The sequence below is a fragment of the Agelaius tricolor genome, unplaced genomic scaffold, assembly GCF_023055355.1.
Source record: "Agelaius tricolor isolate 1412-34295 unplaced genomic scaffold, bAgeTri1.0.p SCAF_13, whole genome shotgun sequence".
In the NCBI taxonomy this organism is placed as follows: Eukaryota; Metazoa; Chordata; class Aves; order Passeriformes; family Icteridae; genus Agelaius; species Agelaius tricolor.
Genome location: NW_027269273.1, coordinates 21080442 through 21104401, shown reverse-complemented (window position 1 = coordinate 21104401; position 23960 = coordinate 21080442). Strand labels below are relative to the sequence as shown.

General features: G+C 40.3%; 1 protein-coding gene across 1 annotated transcript; it reads left to right on the top strand.

Moving 5' to 3' along the window:
* Positions 1–7850: 7850 nt before the first annotated feature.
* On the top strand, positions 7851–19194 carry SLC35G1 (solute carrier family 35 member G1). The gene is given in 4 exon segments (XM_071439125.1): positions 7851–7885; positions 7887–8122; positions 11938–12118; positions 12621–19194. Coding segments are annotated over 4 exon segments (1212 nt in total). The 3' UTR covers positions 13381–19194.
* The last annotated feature ends 4766 nt before the right edge of the window (positions 19195–23960 follow it).

Here is a 23960-nt window from a genome sequence, read left to right as displayed (position 1 = left end):
TGCTCCAGTGTCCTGCCTGCTTGGCCAGAAGTGATGCTTATTAGAAAACCCAACAATATGGAATTACAGCACTATGATTTCCCAGTATACCCTCTCAGGCTCCTGCAAGAAAGGAAAAGAAACCCTGCTTCCTTCCTTAAGGAGGTGATCTTGTGGACAGCAAATGCCCAGAATAGGTACATCCCTCATGCAAGGCAGCAGCAGGGTTTTTGCTCTAATGAGGAACGCTCTTCTGCATTGCGGCTCGTGGAGGTAATGAAGGAGCACTGACTCAATTAAAAAATAATGAAAAAAAAAATACATTTATGTCTGTGACTCTGACAAAACAAAAGGGCTTTCAAATCTGTATTGCAAGGTTTTCTTTCCTTAACAAAAGCTGGAGCTGCATTTCAGATCACTCCCCTTTGAACATACTGGTACAAGCAAACTGACAGGAGTGAGCATTGCACCAGCTTGTTGGAATAAGGTGAGAGGTGCACAGGCTGAACGATGTTGGTGTTTCATATGTTTATCATATGTCTATATATACATACCAACATAAATATGCTTTATATAATAGTGTAACAATAGAATAAATCATTCACATATATAAAAATATATAAATGTATTATAGAGTCCCAATGCACTAATATTGAACCATCACCTGTGACAAGGTTATTTACATTTTATGTAATTTTTGTTCTGGGGAAAAGTAGAAGCTAATGAAGAATAATCTCCTTCAAGTAAGGCATATAAACAATTGCTTAATAATTCATAGAAGTTGCAAGTAAGGAAGCATCCCCCTTCTTGCCCTGCAGAGCAGCCCCAGGCAGATAGCTCACAGAAGAGGAAACATACTGTGTAAGTGCCAAGAAATGCAGCTGATTGAAATAGTTCTCTCCCTTTCCACGAAGAGAAACTATACATTTAGTCATTTCTACTACTGCTGTAAAAAGTCAGTTAAAGTGACAGTGACAAAATATAATTGAACAAATTATCTTCTCACAGTCACAAAGGGCATTATAGAAGAGAACAAAAGAAGCAAAAATGGCAACTATGAGCAATTTCCACTTTCCTTCATTCCTCCTAGGGAGCTCTGACCCTCAAGTTGTACTTCTGTTTTCTGATTTTTGTACTGTACTGCCTGCCAGAAATCTCTGGAAAGTCACCACCACAAACTTTAAGATTACATAATATTTTATATCTCCTTTGTTTTTTTCTCTCCATGGTGCTTCGTGCTATGAACAAGAAAGAAATACTCCCTCTTGTCTGCTCCTAATTCTCTAACTGAGTAACTTAAAGGAGTATGTATTTAATGATTGTATCATTTCTACTCAAGCAGGTTGCAGAATGGTAACTGATAACCTTCTGCCTACTCCTGTTTTTTCTATCTGTGTTTCAAAGAATATCTGCCCTTCCCTCTTTCAAGCCCTTTGGCTTTAGTAGCTGTGTGGAACAAGCTTTTATAGTCATTTCAGTTATACATAGTGGCAACTAAATAACAGGAAAAATTACTTCCAAGATTTCCAAGAACCTCTCCAAGAGAGAGGTAGAAAAAAGAAGAGTTACCAAGGAAGAGCTACCAAAATTCCCAAATTTTTTCTTTCAAAAAATTCCCATTTTTTTTTTGAAAGATCCAGAAATTGGGATAGATTTGGGAAATAATTTTAAATGAAAAATATGTTTGGGACTTATATTGTTGAAACACCAAATTTAGATATTTCAAAATGAAGCACTGTATTTTGGAAAGATCTAAATTTAAGAAACCACTGGGAGGAGATGCTTACCAGAAGAAGCACCTACCCAGGGCAGTGCATGCATAAATTCTAGCGTGCTCATTTCTTCTTTTTCATAACCATATGCCATCAATTTTTGATTTTTTTCTGGATTCCTTTTAAAGTTTCTTGTATTTTCCTTCTTTTTTTCCACTGTGCATCACTGACTGATCTTAATCTTTATGAGTAACAACTTATTCAAAGGGAACAGATCTTTACTCAGTTTTATGGCTAATCTGATAACTCATAACTAAAAATAGTACTGACACATCAGGAAGTGCAGCGAGGCAAAGGGAACATGCCAAGATTGCATTCACTGCATAAATGGCTCCAATAAGCAACTGGAATTGTAAGAATTCCTGTGCAACAGTGAATCTGTATTCCTCTAGCAGTAAAAAAAAAAAAAAAAAAAAAAAAGCACTTTCCTGGAAGTTTTTTGTGTATAGTGAGTACTCAGATACCTCCAACCCACCAAATGAGACAATATGCCTGAATAAAACCCCACCCACAATTCTTTTGCCAGAAGGGAGATTTTTCCAAATTCAGACTTTCACACTGGTTGCCTTGCCAAGTTTATATTAAAAATATAGATTCTCCTAAAGAAGTAGAAATAATAACCTTGAATATGTCTTATCAAGCACTGCCAGTTTGAAACATTAGGAATTCTGTTCATTACCTGCACTGTATCACTGCATAAACTAAGAACATACCTGTGTGTGTGTATGCACCTGACATGGAGGAGTTACACCTGAGGGAGAGGCACACAGGCAGTGTAAATACACATTTATTGTTAAAAACTCCTTTCACACAGGCAGTGTAAATACACATTTATTGTTAAAAACTCCTTTATTTCACTGAGAATAGCGTGATATACTTGTAGCAATCTATAAAACTTCACTGCAGTACTACAGCAAGTGCTGCTGCTTCCTCAGAGTAGCAGGCCAAGGCCTGAATGCCACCCACCACCACCACAGTGCTTTATGAAACTTATTACAGTTTTGGCCTGTGGCAAATACAAATGATCCACAAAACCAGTACTGCTGTTCATTTTCTTTTCCAACAGTGAGTTCTTTCCCAACAGTGAGTGAACTACAGTTCACTCTATTGGTTTGCTTAGACGTTTGTTTTCTTTGGTGGAAATAAAATGATAGAAAAAGGAAGAATCATACAGATTTTTCATTAGGTGAGTAAAAGAAAATATGTTTTTGTCCAAGATGTATTGGAATAATAGCCTTTTCCATGTGCTTAAAGAGAATTAAAAATTGCATAACTTTTTAAAGATCACCATCTAAATTTGCATAAGCTCTGCAGACATTCATGTGAAATACAAGAATGAAAACACTATGGTCTTTAGAGTACGTAGAAAATTATTTTTAATTTATCCTTCCAGGAATACTAGCTACAGAGACTTGATTGCTTAGCAAGCAGTGCAGTTAAGCCATCTGAGGACAGAAGCATGACCTTTATGTGACAAAAGTCAGCTAAGCAGTATACCTTTAATACTGGATTGAATGCACCCTAACAAGTATAGAAGCAGAATTTTAATATTGTCCTGCTTATCCATTATTTTTCAATTCTTCAGAAGTAAAGAAAATAAATTCTTCCATTCTGGAGACCCCAGAACTTTTTTTACTTCCTACTTCTACTGAATTTACCTATCTCAATACTTTCAGTTTCCTGAAGAGCAACTGCTAGTAGTGCAATCTGGAAAATGCAGTTAAAAAGAGCCTCAGGATATCTCCCTTATATTGACCATAATTGCAGGATTCCCTATTATTTCAATGTTCCACCCCATCTCCTGTTTTATAATACTACTCATTACAACCACCAACTCAGGAAGAAGAAAACTGTGATGCTTGGAACATTCTGTGACACAAGATTAAAATGTTTGTACAACAGTCCTATATATACATGCAGAAGCAATTTGTGGTGATGGCAAAACCTGGACTCATTCACCATCCACCTTAACAGGGAAGCTGAAAAATACAGGTCTCTTCTAACACCTGAGGTGGACATAAAACCCACTAAGACAGACTGGAATTTTGATAGGGAGGCAGGAGCTCATATGGACCACATTTTCACTGGGCTGCAAGACTACAAGTTTTCACTCATTTTAAACATAACTTTTGTTCTAAAGTTTGTTTTTTTTTAATGTGTGTTTGCACACAGGAGCATGTTGCCCAGGGAGGTGGTGCAGTCTCCATCCTTGGAGATATTCAAAATCCCAACAGGGAGAGAGTCTTGAACTCCAGCTGACCCTGCTTTGAGCAGGGGAGGGTGGAGTAGATGACCTCTCAGGGCACCAGATGTACCCATCAGCTATTCTGATTCCCAAACAGCTCTGGGTTGGACAGAAGTTTGAATGAATGACCAGGACAATTAAACTCCTTGGTGCTGCAATAATCATCTGTTTTATGGCACTCAGGTGCAGAGGTAAATGGTTATTACAATGCACTTAAGAGTTGGATCCATTTCAGAAACTGAGAAAGTAATTCTTATCTGTTTTTTTGTTTTTTTTCAGAAGGAAAGGAAACCATGCATGTTTATTATTTATTTTGTTACTTCACATTAGTCTGTATTTCTTTGGATGAAATTTTGCTCAACAACGTAAACTTAAAAAAATTGGTTTTACAGAATTGGCATTTTTACAGAATAAAAGCCATTGATATGGACTACTTTAAATTTGATTTAAATCTACTACTTTTATAGCTTAAGCAGTACCTAACAGTGCTGACACAGCTATGTTCAGATAAAACTGGGATAGATGTCACCAGGGTGTTCCATGTACCAGGAATCCAGATGCCTTTCCTGCTGGAGCTCTGCAGAGCTCTTAGTGCTGCCCTCGGGAGAGGTGAGTAAGGGCCAGGTCAGCTCCAGGGCTCCCTCAGTTTATATTATTTAGTTCTCACTAAACCTCCAAGAGCAGCAGTGTTCCCAAAAGCTTATTAGAATATATCAGCGGTGGATAAAAGAAGTTATGTGATAGTGGATAAAGTTCTTATAATCTCTTGGAAAAGTCCCACGGTTCTCCACAAAACTTACTTAATTGCTTTGTCATTTGTGCTTGTTAGTCTTTCTGGAAAGCCACTCTGAGGAGTCAGAAACAGCATCTGCAGGGGGGGAGATGGAAACCAAAGGGTCCCTTACAGGGCACACAGACCAGGGACTCATTACAGGACTTTCAGTACCTGCCAGGCCTGTACCTCAACCTGCAGTCAAGTACTGGATTGTTTCTGGCATTTATAGTGACAAAACCTGTGCCTGAATTCTGGATGAGGGTGATAATATTCTTCCTTTGGAAAGAGCAACCTAAGAAAGCTCTGTGTTCGGAGAGTGGTGACTGTGCAGGAGCTGGCTCGCTTTCTGCACTTATGGAAACCAAATAAATGCCATTCTAGCTGGTGCTGCAGTTTAATTTCAATGATCAAATTGCCCATGCTTACTAAAGCCTTTTCTTATGGAGTTTGCACTCAGCAAAGACATTATAGGTGATGTGCTGGAGAAAGGAACAGCCAGTTCTGGGCACAGTATCACACAGATGAGACTTAATCTGTACTTGAAAAAGCTGCATTAGACATTGACCTGCACATTTATGCAGGTACTTAATTTTCCAATCTAGGGCAGCATGCCTGCAAATTACATTTGACTGCTGTTTAGTTTGGGCAGCTGCAACTGCTCTGTTTCCTTGTTCAGGGAAGAGGGTTGTATTTTACAAGAACTTGGAAGCTCTCAAGCTGAGACAAACCTGGCAGTTTGACCAGGAGCAAACAGAAGACTTCATGTATCTTGGCATAAACAAACACTGCCCTCAGATGTTCCCTTTCAAAACCGGACACGGAGGGGTACGGAGGGGGTTGTTGTAGTCTCTTTGAAACTCTCTGCAGCTCAGCACTTGGCACTTAAAAAAATTACTATTTTAAAATAAATATATAATCTGCACATTTTAACAAATAGCCAGAAATTGTAAGAACTCATTAAAATTTGTTCTCTGTCTGCACTGTGGACCATGTTTGGGCTCTGGTTTTGTTCACTGAAGACTTGAGTTAGCCAGCTGCTTCTGCTGTTACTGACTCCAAAGGCAGCTCACTCAGTGACTGTGCAGACAGCCACAAAAGTTGGGGTGGGTGTGCTCTGCTCCACCCCCACTGCCCAGGGGATGTGCCAGGTGTTCCCCTGAGACACCTGTGGGATCAGCAGCTTGGGATGGCTGCTGAGAGAATCCCCACTGCCCTTCCACCAAAACCCGCCTGGGGAAGGACAGCTCTAACTTTGTGCTGGTGATTCTTGGAACAGTGGCCTGTGAAAGCTGCCTTGGAGTGCAGGGAAGGGGAAGTTTCTTCAGAAAACAGCAGGCTGCCAGGTTTATTTGCACCTTTCTCTCTAAATGAAACTCTGATGAATAGATAAGTGCATTAAGAAAAAGTAACTTCTTAATTAAGAGAAATTTGGGAAATTTTGTATCTCCAGAGGAAAGATTTAGTAAAGCTTTAGTATAGACTTTGTAGAGAGCTATGTTGATAGGAACTGTAACACAAGTTGATCATAAATACTGCAGCATATATTTAATTATTTTCTTGGTTTATAGCAACAGAAGTTCAGATAATGTAAATATTTAGGAATAATTCTGATTTCAACACAACCTTATTAATTGATTTCTCTTATTTTAATAATTGATATAGCACATCTAATTTTTAGCTAAGAACAATTTGTGAAACAATTCTGGTCATATTAATCAACCGCTGGCTCCAAGATAATGAAATACTTACCGCCTCTGGTGGGTTAGCATGGACTATAAAATGTGCTAAATTAGAGACACCAAAAGCTTGAAATAGCTTTTATGAGGTAGCTTGAGGGAAAACTTAAAATCGTTTGTAGGAAATAGCTTTTATCTACCATTTGCATTCATGTTGCTAAAGCTGTAGATTACATTTCCCTTTGTTAAGGATAAAGAAATAAACAGAGATAATTTATGCAGCTAAGAGATGAATGTGAGCATAAATCTTTCCTTTTAATAGAAATTCCTCCCATTTTAATTATTGATAACAGTTCAACTTGCTCAAAAGGAAAAAAAATAGCATTTTAAATTTATTCTGCTTCTTTTACTCTGCACTTTTTCATGGGTGAGGAAAAAGGACTACCCCTGTTTTTCTCTCTACCCTTTCCGATTCCCCTGCCCAAAGGCATTGGCAGCATTGTTTTCTTAGGGAAAACATATGAGGAGGGGGCTACATTTCTGTACCTCACTAACAATCCTGACTGAACTGCCACCAGGTTCCCATCTCCATTTTCACCCGGAGCAGGCAGCAGCTGGGGCAGGGAGCGATGCGCTGCCCCTGCTCACTGACACAGCAGCACTGACGGGGGCACCGGGGCCATCCCAGCTCTTCCACGGGGCGCGGAGCCCGGTCCAGGGAGGTCCCACGGTGACAGCCGGGCCAGCCGAGGCTGCGGCGGCTGCACTATCTGGGTGCACTATCTGGGTGCTCTGTCTGGGTGCACTATCTGGGTGCTCTGTCTGGGTGCAGTACCTCGGTGCACTGTCTGGGTGCTCTGTCTGGGTGCACTATCTCGGGGCAGTGTCCGGGCCGATGGGCCCGGCCAGGCTGAGCTGAGCTGAGAGGGGTCAGTGCCGCGGGCACACACAGCGGTGCTTTCACTCTGGGCGCGCAAATGACGCAACAACGCCCCCAAAATAACTTCGCGTCACCTTTCCCCAGTGTTTTATCTCTTCTGCTCGCAAACAGCCGCGGCCTGCGCGGCCCCCTCCGCTCTCCGGCGGGGTCAGAGCTCCCCCTCCCGAGGCACCACGGCCTCGCTGCTCCCCGGCACCGCTCCCGCTGCCCTCGCCGGGTGTCTCTCCGGGGGACGCCAGGAAGGAAGCGGCGGGGCGCTGCCTCCTGTCCCGGCAGGGGCCCTCCGCCGCCGCCGGGCTCGCAGGCAGGTAGCGGCCGCGGGAGGGACGGGCCGCCCGGGCGGTTCCAGGCGGGGCCTGGCGGGGGGTGGCGGAGCCGGGACCCGGTGCAGCCTCCCCCGCGGGTGCTCGGCGCTGCGGGCGGGCGGGGGAAGGCGGCGGGCGGCGCTGGGCGGCCGCACCGCATGCGCAGGAGGGCAGGTGTCGCCGGCAGCCGAGGAGCCGCCGGGAGCATCGTGGCAGCTCCGCGACCTCATGGTGCTGTGTCAGGGCGGAGAGGGCGACGCTGCTCCGGCAGCGGCCGGGCAGGAGCCTGAGGTGCCGCCGGGCCGGGAGGACGGGCCGGGTGCGGTGCAGCCGTGCCCGGCGCCCGGCGTCGAGGCGGCGGGTGCCGAGGAGCGCCGCGGTTGTGGCTGCTGCTCGGGCATGTCGTGGCCGTTCTGCTGCGAGGCACCTGGTGAGGAGAGAGAGTCGGGCAGGGGGGCAGCGTCGTCCCGGCTGGGCTGCCCGCTCTCGGGGTGACATTGCCGGGCCGCGGGGGATGAAGAAGCGGCCCGAGGGCATCGGGCGGTCCGCACGTGGCGGCGGGGCGGGGAGCGGCCTCAGGCGGCTGCAGAGGGCGCCCGGGCATCGGTGCCCGCCCCGCCGGCGGCAGGAGCCGCCTCGCCGCTTCCGAGCCGTCCCCGGCAGCGGCACCTGGTACCCGCGGCTCACCTGCGAGCGGGTTCGGCCTCGCCCTCGTCCTCCCGTCCTCTTGAGTGGACAGGCCGGCCCCGGTGAGGGAATTAGCGGGCCGGCAGCACGTCCTGCTCCGTGCCCCGGTGCCTGTGCGCCGGGCGCGGCTCGGGCCGGGTGCCCGGTGCCCCCCGCCCCGGGAGCGGGCACAGCGCCGGCACCGCTCACCCCCAGGGCCGGGCGGCTCTGTCGCCTCTGTGAGAACCTCGGGAGCGATTATTCCTCGGGAAAACAGTACTTCCTGTTTTAAAGTTTTAAAGAATTGACAGGTTTGGGTAAATAGAAGTGCCTTCTGCCTATGTGAACCTCTGACACTATAAATGAGTTTGAGAGCGCGCTTTAGTTGGTCCACGTACTTGGGACTCTGACTTCCTGATAAGCCACAAATTGATAAAGCCACAAACGTATTGGGAAATATGTAACATGTAGGTTTAAAGTGGAGTTCTCTTAAAACATAAATGCCATCTTAAAATAATTTCTGAAGTTATCTGGAGTACTTTTTTTAAAACAATTTCACTGAAAATGTGTTTGTCATTAAAATGACTGTAATTGACTTTCCAGCAGAAAATAGATTTGTTGGTGAGCTGTGGAGAGGCCAGAGTCCTTCATCAGTGAAATTCACATTAGTGTCACTTACAAAGCAAAGCTTGGGGAAAAAAACCCAGTGTTTGAAATCCTGAGAAACTTTGATTAATTAACCAGAAAGAGTACTTCGGTTTTGTGTTGTCTGCCTCAAAATTGTTGACTGAGTTGATGACTGAAGGCTATGAATCACCCCTAGATCTTGTCTGCATGACCATGATTAGTTCCAGTGCAGGCTGTTGTGCTCCTGGCACTTTACAGAAGTCAAAGAGAGCTCTTCTGCTTTTTATAACGTGGGGAATCTTCTGCCTTTCCTGAAGGTCTAGGACAATCATCTTCTCACTGACTGTCTTTCCCACAGCCAGTACTCTTCTGCCTCTCCTGCTGTTCTTTAGATGCTTGTATGTGAGAAGTGTGATTTTTTTTAATAGCATGCATTTTGCAGGTATAAAACTGTTTGCAACAAGGTACAGCATTAAAAACTCAATTAGAATTTACAACTAAAACAGGTCGCAGTGGGAGCCATTTACCTATGACTTAAAACAGAAGTAGAAGATTGTTTGAAAGCATTATGTATGGAGATGGCCAGGAAATAAAACTGGAAAACTAAATCTGTAGCCACTCAAAAGAGGACTTGGGTACTGCTTGAAATCTTTTGATTTTCAGGCTGCTACATTCTTTGAAAAAAGCATGAGTGCTTGATTGTTTTGATGGTGTTAGGCTGGTATTTTGAGGCTTAATATTTTGTGGGGTGGGAATGTTATCTTAATGTAACTTCTCTCTAAAACTTACTTTGCAATAAGTACTCTTCAGAACTGCAGTTCTTGTTTTTGGTGGAAGAACTTGGACCATTTTATTTTTAAAATGAAATAAAACACTTTCTTATTGTACTAAGTACATGCTTTGGCAATTCAAGATGTTGATAGTTTAAATTCTAGTATTACAAGATTCTGAAGATTCTGTTTTTGATAGGCTTGTGCTATTGGGTAGCTTGCAGAAATTAGTTCCTTCTGATTTTTGTTTGTTCCTTACAATCCAAAGTTTAGTTCTGGATATAAGATCCTTTCAGTATATTTTGCTTTAATTTGATTGGTTTTCCATTTCAGTGCTTCCTTTATTTAGGTTGGCTTCATTCTGTAATAATCAGAGAAGCTATCATGCCTGAGATAAAAGTTAATAGTTATGTTTGTGCTGTGTTCATCCATAAGCCAGCCTGGGTTTGGATTTCCCATTTCAGTTATAAGCCAGTCTGATTCCTTTTGTTTCAATATTAGAGACTGTTAATTTTGAAGTTCTGTTATGTGACTGTGTGGATTAAGGCATTACATAGTTCACGAACACTTTTTAAACACTTTGTTTCATAGTTGGTAGGTGTCCTGGTCCAGTGTTGGTTTGTGGTAGTTTTTATAGTCAGTTTTATGTAAGAGGCTGTTGCTAAACAGAAATATTTTAAGTAGAAGCTGTAACTCTCAGCTGCAGTGTGGCAGGATTCCTTGAGAAACAAACCTTTTGCCTACTTCAGGTTGTGGTTGCTGTTGTAAAGCCTGGGTCCCTAGGACTCCTGCCTGCAAGTCTTCCCTTCTAGGCAGTAAGTAAGATGCACTTTCTCAGCCTTGAGTGCTGATCTCAAGGAGGATCAAAATGGTTTGTGACAAGTTTTGTTAATTTAAAAAAAAAAACCTCTCAAAACCATACTTAGTTGCTAAGCAACTCACAGCAGTACCCAGCTGATGGTGTTTTAGAGGATCCATAAGGCTCACAGGCTGCCACACTAATGTGAGATGAGGCATCCTTTTATCAAAACACTGCTTCTGGGACATGGAGTTCTTGCTCCTATCTTTAGAGGGAGTTGCAGAAGAAAAGGTAGCTCCCAGTATTTTATGCAGGTAGAGAAAAAAGAAAGAGATAGTGAGGTGACATCCCACTCAAATTTTTAAATGGGCTCTGTTTTCCTTGGTGTTCACCTCTAGGTTCAGTGGAAACACTGTTTCTTTTATGCAACAAAGCAATAACAAAAAAAGGCTGATTTCTTTGGAGATTGCTGCTGCTGACTTCAACACAGTTCTCTGTCTCACAGTTCTCCCTCTCCTTGCTTGCTTTTTTTTTTTTTTTAAATCAGTGTGGAGAAAATGAGTGGAACGAGGAAGAGTATGTTGTTGAAGAGAGCCTGAGGCAATGAGGAAACTTGAATAGAAAAATTAGACTTGGGAAACTTTCAGGAAGGGGAAGTCTGATAAATAAGCATAAACTAAGGTCTTCATGGAATTATGACAAATATCAGGCCTTTGATGTTCTAACATTAGTTACTTAAATTTATTCTGCTTAAAAATCTGTATTTGATGCCTATTTGAAGAAAATATTTGGATTCTTACAGTGAGATAAAAATGTTATTGGTCTTGGTCAAATTTAGGGTGATTTAGTTGCAAAATAAACATGAGGTATGATAAAAATGAACTTCTGTACAGAGATTTTATATTGTGTATTTGTGAGAAAGGAAATTAATTTTTGCTTAGGAACCTTAGTTAACTAAGCAGCTGATTCCCAAGATAATAGTTTCAGAATCTGACCATGGACTGTTTTGTAGTCAGTTACATTTGTTGGTTCCTGGGCAGAATTGTGACTAGTCCCTATAGTAAATCACCTGTACTGGTCTGATATCTACAAGAAGTTAAGTCTACTATCTCGTGTAGAACTGCAGTGTTTTGTATCCCAGGTGTTAGAATTCATCTCTTACACCCTGTTTTAAGAAAAAAAAGAAGACCCATGATGGTCAGTGAAAAGTATTTTCATGGTAGATTTGGTAAATATATGTAATATTTGTGTTTGTTTCTTTGGTTCCCCTGTTCTCCATCACAAAAATCACTGCAGATACATGGAGCACTGCAGTGTGCAGAGCTGTCTGATCAGAAAAGTCTTCTAATAGATCCTTATTAACTGTAGTTTTATCTGTTGCAGGGGCAAAGAGGAAAGCTACGTGCCCAGGACTTGGTCTGTTTTATACCATACTATCTGCCTTCCTTTTCTCAGTGGCCTCTTTATTTCTTAAAAAAATAGAAGATGTACATTCAGTGGAAGTGAGTGCATTTCGATGTGTTTTCCAAATGGCATTTGTTCTTCCTGGTTTAATATACTACAAGTAAGTGTAAAAAATGTTTAAATTTCAAGTTATTTCTTAAAACTAGATCTAGAATTATCACTCACTTTAATATGATTGCAATGCAGTGTTATTTTAGTTTGGACGTCAGTTGCATAACTGCATTATTTTAGATTAGTTGGTCGTTTCTTAATATGAAACTGAAAATCTTTGACTCCCTGAATGGTAGAGGCTTCTACTAGGATTATTGTATCAAGTGATTTGATTTCCACAAAGGGGTGATCTTAAAAAAACAGAAGATAATTTGTAGATACTATTGGGTTATTTTGCAAGTGAAAAATTATTCACTAGAAGAACAGATTCTGGATTCTGAATGTGATTGGGGGTCATGATGGAAATAAACTGGTCTGTGATCAGACAGTTAAGAATATTTGGGTATTAAACTCCCTTATCTAGAAAGGTATATACCATACTTAAATATGCTTGGATGTTAGTCTTGAAATAAGCAAGGTAGTGACATTAATGTGACATTTCTGTTTTTCAGAACAGGGTTTTTGGGACCAAAAGGTAAAAGAATTTTTCTTTTCTTCCGAGGATTCCTTGGCTCTACTGCAATGATTCTTCTCTACTACGCTTACCAAGTCATGCCGCTAGCTGATGCCACTGTTATAACTTTTACCAGTCCTGTTTTTACATCATTGCTGGCATGGATCTTTCTCAAAGAGAAATACAGCCTTTGGGATGTTCTGTTCACTCTCTTTGCAGTCACTGGAGTGATTCTTATTGCCAGACCACCATTTCTGTTTGGCTCACGTGTTGCAGGGATTGAAGGAAGTTACTCAGATCACCTTAAAGGAACCATAGCAGCGATTGCAAGCACGATATCTGCAGCTTCGACTATTGTTATACTAAGGAAGGTGGGAAAGTCTGTGCATTACTTTTTGTCAATTTGGTATTATGCAGTCATTGGTTTAATTGGATGTGTTATAGCATTGTTTGTTTTGAATGAATGGCGTTTACCACATTGTGGCAGAGATAGGGTTTTTCTAATATTAATAGGCTTGTTAGGGTTGGGGGGTCAGATATTTCTCACAAAAGCATTACAGATAGAGAAAGCTGGACCTGTATCAATAATGAGAACAATGGATGTGGTGTTTGCTTTTATTTTACAAGTTCTTTTTCTCAATCATATACCAACTTGGTGGACTGTGGGTGGTGGCCTTTGTGTAGTAGCCAGTAGTTCCGGAACCGCCATTCGTAAGTGGAGACACAGTGTGAAAAAAGCTAAACAGAGGGAAATCTAACAATACAGACACTAATTCACTACAGAAACAAGCAATCTTGAAAGATATATAAATACAATATTTATTTTTATTTATTTAAATATCCCATTTACCAAATTGTACTACCAAATTATATCCAGTAAAATAAGTTGACTTTTTTTTTAACTAAAATCGAAGATGTTTTAGCAACTGATGAGGTATATACTTTCTTGTATTTAGGTGTGCTAATATGGGCAGTAGAGAGATACTTCAAAGATGTTGCTTCCTTTCAGAAGTGTACAATATTTATTTTCCTAAATTTCCTGACTCTCCACTTAGACTCTATTTTTCAGAGCAGTGGAAATAAGTCTCCCAGACTTAATAATATTCTGTGCTTGATTACCACAGGGATTGCAGTACAAAAGTTGGAAGGGAATGAAGAGTTGATAATCCTTAAACAACCAGCTTTTATAGAATAGATAAAACTTGTACTTCTATAAGCTTTCTAATTATTATTTTGCACAAAGAGATGCCAAATGTGGATTTAATTTGGATTCTAAAAAAACAAAAGCGATTTCATTTTTCCAAGTAATATCAAGAGAAAATTAACTTGGGAAAATTACCTATCAGCTTTGCTTTTTTAAAAAAAGTATTTTAAGTGTTTGCACTTACTTCACAGACATAGTGAAATAACCTAATCACCTATTTTTTTTCACAAGTGATTCTCCCTGTAAACATGTCTTTAGTTGCTGCAGTCTCAGTGATGAGAGACAACAGTTAATTCTATACCACACATAAATTAGCCCTTTCTTCTGGTAGGGACTGCTGCGCTGTAGCTGCACTTTTCTTTATTCTATGCAAAAGATTATATTTTTTAGGTTTTTAATATAGGTTATATTTAATGCTGCTTATGACCCTTTTCAGATCCTTCTATACAAAAGTTCTTTATGAGACCAAGTTTGAGTCTCCTTTGCCTTCATAAACATAGAAGGATTTACATTAAAGCTTTTGCCTGTTTCCTAAGAATGTACAAGAGTGCAATGTTAATTGCAGTTTTCACAGAAAATGCAGGTTGGCCAAGGTCATACAGAGATTCTACAGAAGAGGTTTGAAGAAAGCTTGGTGGAAGGGTGACACTATGGATACACATCACATTCAGCCATCCACACTGCATCAGACAGTCCTAGTGGGCAACTTCAGTCCCACTTTTCATGCTGGCCCTTTTAACTCTGTATTTATCACTTCTCTTGCACATCTTCTCACTTTTGTAGGCTTTATCTTGAATGCAACAAATACTAAAGAAAAATAGTTTTAGATCTTAGTATCCTTCACATTTCAGGAGGACTAAACGTTCAGTATCAGGAAGTGAAATTTTCCCAAGTTGAAACTTTGGGTCTTGTCTCAGTAAAGTTTAAAGAAAATTTTGATTGGAATCTTTATTTGATCCTTTGTATCTTGAGGAGGTTTTCTGTTACTTACTCAGTCTACTGTTTTCTAAAAGAGAATGCTGTGTTCTGTACACTTGATAGATGTTTTTTTCTTAAATCACTAAAGGTGGTGGATGTTTTCTTTGATTTATAGATGTCTAGTCACTTGTCTTTTCCTTTGCCAATAGGCATTGCATCCTGTCAGGGCAAATGCAGAGATTTCAATCCCAAAGGTATGGAATGCAAATAGTACCTTAGGGTCATAATATACTGAGTCAGAAAGGGCCTGTCAGAATCATTGAGTCCAACTCCTGGCCCTGCACAGGACACCCAAAGGGTCACACCACGTGCCTGAGAGCATTGTCCAAACGTTCCTTGAATCAGACAGGCTTGGTGTTCTGACTGCTTCCCTGGGGACCTTGTTGCAGTCCCCAGATATCCTCTGGATGAAGAACCTCGTCCTAATATCCAGCTTAAACCTCCCCTGACTCAGCTTCAGGGCCTTTACTTGAGTTCTGTCACTGACTACAGGGAAAAGAGATCAGCACCTGCCCCTCCACGTCTTCTTATGAGGATGTTGAAGACCTCAGTGAGGTGTCCCCTCAGTCTCTTCTTCTCCAGGGTGAAGAGACCAAGTGACCTTAGCAACTCCTCATAAGTCTTCCCCTGCAGACCCTTCACCATCTTCATGGCCCTGCATTAAGCTCTCTAATAGCTTAATGTTGTTTTACCTTATGGCACCCAAAACTGCCCCCAGCACTCAGTGCAAGATGCAGTGCAGAGCAGAGTGGGACAGTCCCCTCCCTCACCCAGCTGGCCATGCTGTGCCCGGTGCCCCCCAGGACACGCTTGGCCCTCCAGGCTGCCGGGGCACTGCTGACTCTTACTCACCCTGCCATCCACCAGGCCCCCAGATCCCTTTCCGTGGTGATGCTCTCCAGCCTCTCATTCCCCAGTCTGTCTGTTGCCCCACCCCAGGTGCAGAATCTGTCACTCGACCTTGTTAAACTTTGGATGTTTGGTGGTTGCCCAGCCCTCTAATTTATCGAGGTATCTGCAGGGCCTCCCTGCATTTGGGGGAGTCAACAGCTCCTCTCAATTTAGTGTCATTGATACTCCTTGATATTCCTTGGAGTCCTGCATCCAAGTCATTAATGAAGATGTTGAAGAGAACTGGGCTGTGTCTGGAGCTCATTAGAGACTGGACCCCTGAAGTCACCCCATTCTCTGTAACTCTCTGTGCCTGACCCGTGAGCCAGTTGCTCACCCATTGTGTAACACAGTTATCCAGCTGTGTGCTGGACATCTTGTCCAGAAGGATGCTGTGACAGTATCAAAAGCTCTGCTGAAGTCCAGAAAGATTATGTGTACTGGCTTTCCTAGATTGACTAGGAGGTTTGACAATCAAGACTTGCCATTCATGAAGCCGTGCTGGCTGGGACCAATGATTCTGTCCTCCAGGTGTTCTTCATTACCTCACAGAAAAACCTTTTCTATGTATCTGAATATGAGGAGCTGTCGTTGTCCTAGTTTCTGTAGGCAAAACCTGCACCCTGAATCTGAATGTGTTTATGGATATGAGAAGATTCCATTTGAGGGGTAGAATTGGTTCCTGCTTACAGCTGTCTGTTCTCTGCTTTTCCTGAACACTGAAGCTCAGCTACTGCTGACAAGGTCAGGAAACTGCTTTATTATCTCTTAAAAGCCTCACATAATAATAAAATTCCAGTTTGGCACCCTTTTTGCTTAATACTTGAAACTCTGAACTGGGATTGTTTTTCTGCTGCTTAACCATCACTGCCATTGAGAGCAGCTTTCAGGGGAGGGAAGGAAAACAGACTGCATTTTTTACTGCTTCACTTCACGTGTAATATGCATGTGTTTGAATTGCCACTTATAAAGGTGTGGTTCCAAAACTGTTCAGATTGATGCAAACTTGGATTGTCAGCTAGCCCTGCTCTTTCCTCTTGGCTCAATGCCTATGTGGTTATGCGATGAGCTACTCCTGGGAGCTGATCCAGTACATATCTTCTTAGTAAGGGTGTTGGAGAGGGCAAAACCGGAGTAACCTAAACTTGATGACAGTATAAAAACTTCAGGAAGTCGAATTTGGTATTAGTTTAAATTACATTATATGAATGCTGCTTTGTCAGTACAGAATAAAAATTATGTGGAAGCTTACATTAAAAAACATCTTTAGTCCGTGTGATTTCAATCAATCTTTTTTACACTTAGTAGAGAAAACAGGTTACTGAAGAAAGGATTGTTTTCTTGTCCTTAACACATAAGTAAATGTAGAAAATATGCTACATGACCAGAAGTCAACATCTAGGTATAGTGGTTTGTAATTTTTGTCTCAAGTTCTAGCAGAAACTCTTTCAATATATTTCTTTTGCCAAAACCCCCAGATGATTGGTTTTTTTTTCTTTGTTCAAACATACAGGGTTTCCTTATGGCTTCATCTGCTTATTTCCTCTTGCTGTTCTTAAACCTTGCTAAATATTTAAGTTGTTAAGATAATAATCTAAACCAGATCCTATGTTGGCAGATGTATGTTTTGGAACATTGTTTGGATTTTGATCGATCTTTTAGGGAACTGTTTACTGGAATGAGAATGAAGGACTTGACTAGGGCTTCTCTGTCCATAAAGCATTACAAGCTAGTTTCTGTAATTGGCTTTTCTAGATGATGTTGGGAATTAAAGACATTTAAGCTTTAAGTTCTTAAACCACCTCAATTTTAAAATTTTTCTTCCTCTCAAATATAGGCAGAAAGCCTACATATTAGTTGCAAGCCTTAAAGATAATGAAACTACAGAAGTGTGGATATGATGAAATGCTGGGGTTTTTCAATTGAAAATATTTCTTAAAATTTCTGTTGGGATGGTAAAACTTTTCTCCAAAAATTAACAGTTTGAGAATCTGAAATGAAACTGGCTGAGCCTTGATTCTTTTAGATTTTGATCTTCTTTAGCTTTTTCATACAGCAAGTTTCTCAGGGTCAAAAGTTATTTTTCTGAGCTTTGAGTCAGAAATATATTGGTGTTCATTGTCTGTAGTGTCCTGCTGTGATCTTTACTTTATAAATATGCTATTCTAATAGCAACTCCTTCCTATGTAATATGATGGAATATTGTTGCACTGCAATTGCTTTGTTATAATGTTAAGTTTCTCTTGAATTTCAACATATTCATTGAATGTTCCGATTTCAGTGGATTCTGAATAGAAGGAGTAATAATTAATTACTGGTTATTTTGCACAGAAACATAGGGATAAAAAGATTTAATTGTTACTGATGCATCATAAGTTTGGTTCATATGTTCTTTACTATGCAAGACACTGTAATTGCTGGTGGTGAGACTTTGTAGCCTTAATGCCTTATGTACCCAACTCTTCTGTAGAAAGCTGATGGCTTTGTACCGTCACTGTGCAGCAGCCAATTTCTTTCAGGTTCTGTTGGTTGTTCAAAGTATGCTCTAAAAGCCCTTTAAATAAGGGCTTTTAAATAAGTCTACACCAAGAATTTGACAAGCTCATTGTAGTAGACAAGAGTGGTCTATATAATTAAAATGGATTTCTATCTAACACCAGGCATGAAATAACCTCAACTTAACAGCATTGGTGATATTACTAGTTAAATGTGTAATTTTTATTCTGAAAACAGATTCCCAATTCCAAAAAGTGGTCCAAGATGATGCTTCTCAGAATTAGTAATAACAAAATGGATCGTACTTCCCTTGATCATAATTTAAAAACTAATAACTACTCCCATGGTATTTTCTCTTCCTTGAGCTTTTGTTTTAAGAGCTGTCTGATGGAGGGTTTATTTCTAGGGAGGCAGCCTCTTTTGAAGTTATTTCCTTGCTAACTAGCAGTAGTTACTCAGGAAGAGTTTGTTTTTTTAGTTCTCTAACCATGATTACCATGGCAGGCTCATCTGTGGCATCAGCCCCACCAGGGTAATAAAAACATTGTCTGTGTCCCTGCATGGATTCAGTGTTGGCAGTGCTGATCACTGACTTCAGCAGGACATTGCAGCTACCAGCAGAATGTTTTTGGGGTCATAACTGACTGTACATCCAAAGAAAAGTTGTGGCTTTATGTTCCTGCAGATGCAGGTGACTTCGGGGGGAACACATATAGAGTTCTATGGTGATAACTTCTGTATATCAGAATGAGTAATTTCCTATGTTTTGTGAATTACTGTTTGATAAAAAGGGGGTAAAATACCCTCAGCATAAATTAAAGGATTTTTGCTATGTTCTATATATTGTTAAATATATTGTTGAATTATATGTTTTGTAGAAGTTACTGGCTTTGTTATGTAGTAGTATATTTTTATAGACAATTCTTATATATTGAAATGTTAAGAATATTTTCATAAGAGATTTATATTCCTCATTGCTAATAAAATGATTCTGAAGAATTAATCTCTGGTTTTGCATTGATTAGTGGAATATAACTGATTGCATTAATTGTAAAACTTAATGAAAGAACTGTTAATCAAACAGTCCCCAGTAAACATGAACATACGCCTCAGATTCTCTGATATTATCATGCTGCATCACTTTTTATGCCTTGCAACAAGCTAGTGACAAAATGAAGTTCCATCAATTTCCATACATTAATTTCTTAACTGGAAGCACTGTAGCATTGACAGATAAGTAAAGTTACATTTTCCTGTGTCCAACTGGCAGTCTGTTTCTCTGGATTTTTTTGTTCTGTTTTATTACTATACATCATAATTGGAATTCAGCTCTTGTCCCACTTGTCACAAGGTGATACTTAATTCATCCTTGTGCTTCCCAGTATCTAGTGTGTTAATAATTAATTTTTCACCAAAGAGGAAAAAAAAATCATATTTGCTAAGTCTTACGGAAAGATTGCTAATTTTTATTGTCCTTACAGCAGTGCTGCTTCCTACAGTGTTGTCAGTTCTTGTAAGAACAGAAGATATCAGAAGTGAACTTCTCAAGTTTGCACTCAAGAGTTTTGAGAGGAGGTGAGAGATGTTTTTTTCTGGGTGTAACTTAGAGAGGGAAAAATAGAGGAGGGACTGTGAGTTCCATCGTGGGGAGTTACTGGCAGCATTGGCCTGTCTATCAAGCATCCTCTTCACTTTGTATGCTCAAAAATTAACTCATTGTAGGACAACTTGTCACTGTTTGTTTCACATGCTTTAAAGTAAAGGAAAAGCAAGGTACTTCCCAGAAATATAACTCTGCCAGGCATAGGCAAAGGAATATTATTTGTGAAAGAAACTTTGCCACTTTCTCTTGGCAGTTCTGTGTGTTCTTTGGAACAGCTAATCTAAAAGAAATTTAAGCTTTGAGGGAAGGGGGAGGGAAAAGAACTTTTTTGGTGACTATTAAAAATTTTTATTTAGAAATTATTAGTGGCATAGCATAAGAAACAAAGGCTATTACTAGATGATAAAACTCTTGAAACAAAATTACACAATTATGTATTCACACACACAAAAAAACCCCAAAACCAGACAGACCAAACAACAAAAAGCGACAAAACAAAACAAACAAGAATCAAAAAGCAAAAAGGAAAAGAGATCAAAGGATTTCAAATTAAAAAGCATTCCCATTATTGGAAAACAAACTTCACTGAAGTTGCAAAATAGTTACATGCCCCGCACTTTATTGATTTGATAAAGTGTTCTTACAGTCCTGAGCACAGGAAGTAGTGCATGAGATAAAATACACAGATTAACTCTTCAAATACGTTGCAGTTGATTGTTCTTCAATTGGCTTTTATGGAACTGTATTTTCTGACCCTGCTGAATAGTTCATACATTACCCTGTTAAAGAGCAGTGAATTCCAGAAAGGATGAAAAACTGATTTGCCAGCTGAGTTTACACGCTGAGCAAAGGGAAAAAGATTTGAGTTCTTGCACTGCTGGAATGAAGTGTTTTTGGGGTTCCTGTGAAAGAGGTGGAAAGAAAACTTGTGTTTCCTGGCCAGCGGGTAAGTTAATTTTCCCTCTGTAGTGTGGCTGTTCTGTCGGCAGGTGGGGCTATGTTTCTTAATTTATTCCTTAGGGTGCAAGATTAAATTCTCTTAAAAATCCAGATCCACAGATCTAGACATTAAAAGTTTGAGTACAATGATGTACTCAGTTTAAATATTAAATTTAAGTAAGATTCAAAATGCTATTGAAGCATTTTACTGACTACACAGAATACTGTTCAGCAGACCCTTGAATAATTTCTTAAACTCTTTTTCTCTGTTTTAAACTGTATCCTTCACCTCCCTCAGAGCAAAAGATTCTAGATGGTGCTGGATGACTTCGGCAAGGCTCTGTCTAAAATTCTAGGGAGCGAGGAGAGAGGGTCTTCTCCCTTTCTGTGAACATCAGTGGTTGGCAGGGATCCTGTAATGAGATTGGACACCTTATCAGTAATGATGGTACTGGGTATGATGCAGTCTGGATATGTAGCATAAGTCCTAAACATTCTTAATATTATTAAAAAAAAGGGGATAACAAGTACATTCTTACTGCTAAATTTTTGTGGCAAGTTGTGTTGGGCTAGGTTGAATTTAGGCTGCTGGTTCTAAGCTTGCACAGAAACAGAGCACATATGCTGTCTGAGCAGTTGACCTTGATGCTCTCTGTTTTTCTCCTGTTTGGCCGGGGAATTTAAAAATATTTCTGTTCCACTCTTAATTTTTATTTTGGGGCTGGGGTGAGACCCCTACATAGTTCTTGGTGCAGATGCTGAGGCAGGGAGGCCTTTTGCATCATCTAGTACCTCATCCCCAGGCCCTACTGCCAGCTATTCCCAGTGCTTGGGTTTCCCAGTAACTGTTGTTCTGGTCACCACAGCACAGGGCTGTGGACAGAAGCAGGTGTGCTGGAAGAGCCTCTTCAGCAGAGCAGCTGATTAAATAAGGAAGTTGTGCAACCTTTTGAGGATGCACCATATGGATGCACCATACTGTGCCTGGAGCCTGGTAGAGTTGGGAAAGGTTGTACCAACTTGAATTAAGGCAGAGAAATATTAGAAAGGGAGGAGGTAACATGGCTAAGTACTACAGTGAGCTAGAAAAAATACTTGTCAACATGTTTTCCATTAGAAGGTTGGCTGGAGTATTTTTTGCTGGTGTTAACTGGCACTGTTAGGTGTTGTTCTACTTCATAGGTAGTACTGGACAGTTTTTGGGAAGCTGAGTAATGTTAAAGAAGAGAAAAACCTTTTTAATATTGTTTGGAAAGGCTACGTGGCAAATCCATTTTATTTTATAAAAATACAGTGCACTGTGAATCAGATATTAGTATTTATTTCTTGTTTTCCCATTAGTACTTTATTACATAAAGCAAATATTCCTTTATATTACCATAAAATTGTTCAGTCACTAATAAGTTTTTATCAGGAAGTGAAGGAAAAAGCTCTTTGCTGTTGAAAAGTAAACCCGATTCTTTTTTTTTTTTTCACTTTGCCAGAATTATTTCATGTCAATCCATGCCTTGTAAAAGATGTGTGTTGAATTTCTTCATTAATCATCATCTTTATGTAGTATGAATAAGACCCTATGTTCTGCTATTTGTAGTAATGTATGTAGGGAGTCCATATGAAAACACTTAGCTGATATTCTTTATTATTGCCATGTGACAAAACGTTTTTTTCATTATTAAAAATGGAGAGTGATAACAAAATACTACAATCTGAAATCTTGCATGAGAGGACTGCAAGACAGCCTTTTCTTCCCCAGAAGCCTCATTTGCTTATGTGATTTATCTCCCTTTTCTGCTTTACCTGGCAGAACCATGTAGCTGTATTTCCTTTGCAGTTTGTTACTTCTTAATTTGCACAAAAGGTGGCTAATTTGAATTTCTGATGTTACCAGCACAGTTATGTGGTTTTTTAAAGGAAGGAAGGAAGGTGCAAAATACACATATACACATACACATATATTAAGACAAGCTAGAAACTTTACAAACTAACCATATTTTTTGCATCAACAAGACTTATACATTTTAATTACAATGTCTGTCATAAATCATCTTGACTCAGCTTTACAGAACAGCCTCTTGTGTCTCCTCTTCTCTTAGGAGGGGGAAGGAAGGGGGAGAAAAGGGAAAGGAAAAGTCTGGGGGAAAATCTTTGTTCTCTCATTGGCAAGTTCTCTGTAGCAAAGCTGTCCCACTGAAGCCTGACTGTGTGATTGGGTACAGATTTAAGGAAGAGAAGGAACAGTTTGTTCTCTGCTGATTATATAAGAATACCCTTGACAGCATGTTGCTTGCTTCAGATTACAGCCTGTATCCCATGATTAGCATGGAAAAAAATAGGAAAACTAGAGTGATAGCCACATTTCTATTTCTTTACTATGCCTTTTTTTAATCTTGGAAACTTTGGGCTTAAGGTGATGGACAATATTTTAGCCTGTAGCTCTCTAAATGTCAGTTTTGATCAGTAAACTTAAATACTGTTTTCCTCAAGAAAAATATATTTTCTGGTTTGATTCTGCTTTTTAAAATTTTCTGGAGGATTCTGGTCTTTCCAAATTCTCTGATGCCCACAGATATTTTTGTAGCATGTTTTTCTAATTTGCCTTTTGTCTCCTTGGATATTTAGAACTTCATTTCAGGATTGAAAGCATTTTTGCAGTCTTTAAAGATTTTTTTTTTGTGACAAGACAGATTTCCTCTTTCATATGCAGAGTTGGAAATATGTTCCAAGTAGACAATTAATGAAAAAGCATTATTCACATTTCATTTCTCCCATTTAAATGTTTTTAAAGTATTAGGAACTTTTTGACAGAAGCATGATGGGTTACATTGCACTTTTTAAAGCTGCAGCCTAGATGTCTTTCTCTGGAGCTTAATGGCTATGTTTAGGCCCCTAAATTTTTATATAGATCATTACATGCTTACATACAATTTGCTGTAAAGAACAGCAGCTACTTGGAGTTGTGCTCACACTGTCACCTCTCAGAGGTGGAATCAATGGGATTTTTATGGCTGTACTCTCAGGGGACAGGCATTGGGTGTGCAGTGAGGGTGCTCAGGAAAGGGAATAAAGGGAATACAGACTACAGATCAGTCAGGGCTGCAAAACTCTAATCGTGCATATGGTGAAGATTCGTGTGGTTTGAGGCCATCTTCTGCTCCCTCTCCCCTCCAATGCTGCCATCGATGGACTGTTCACTGGCAAGCCAACCACATTTACAGTACACTGGCAAC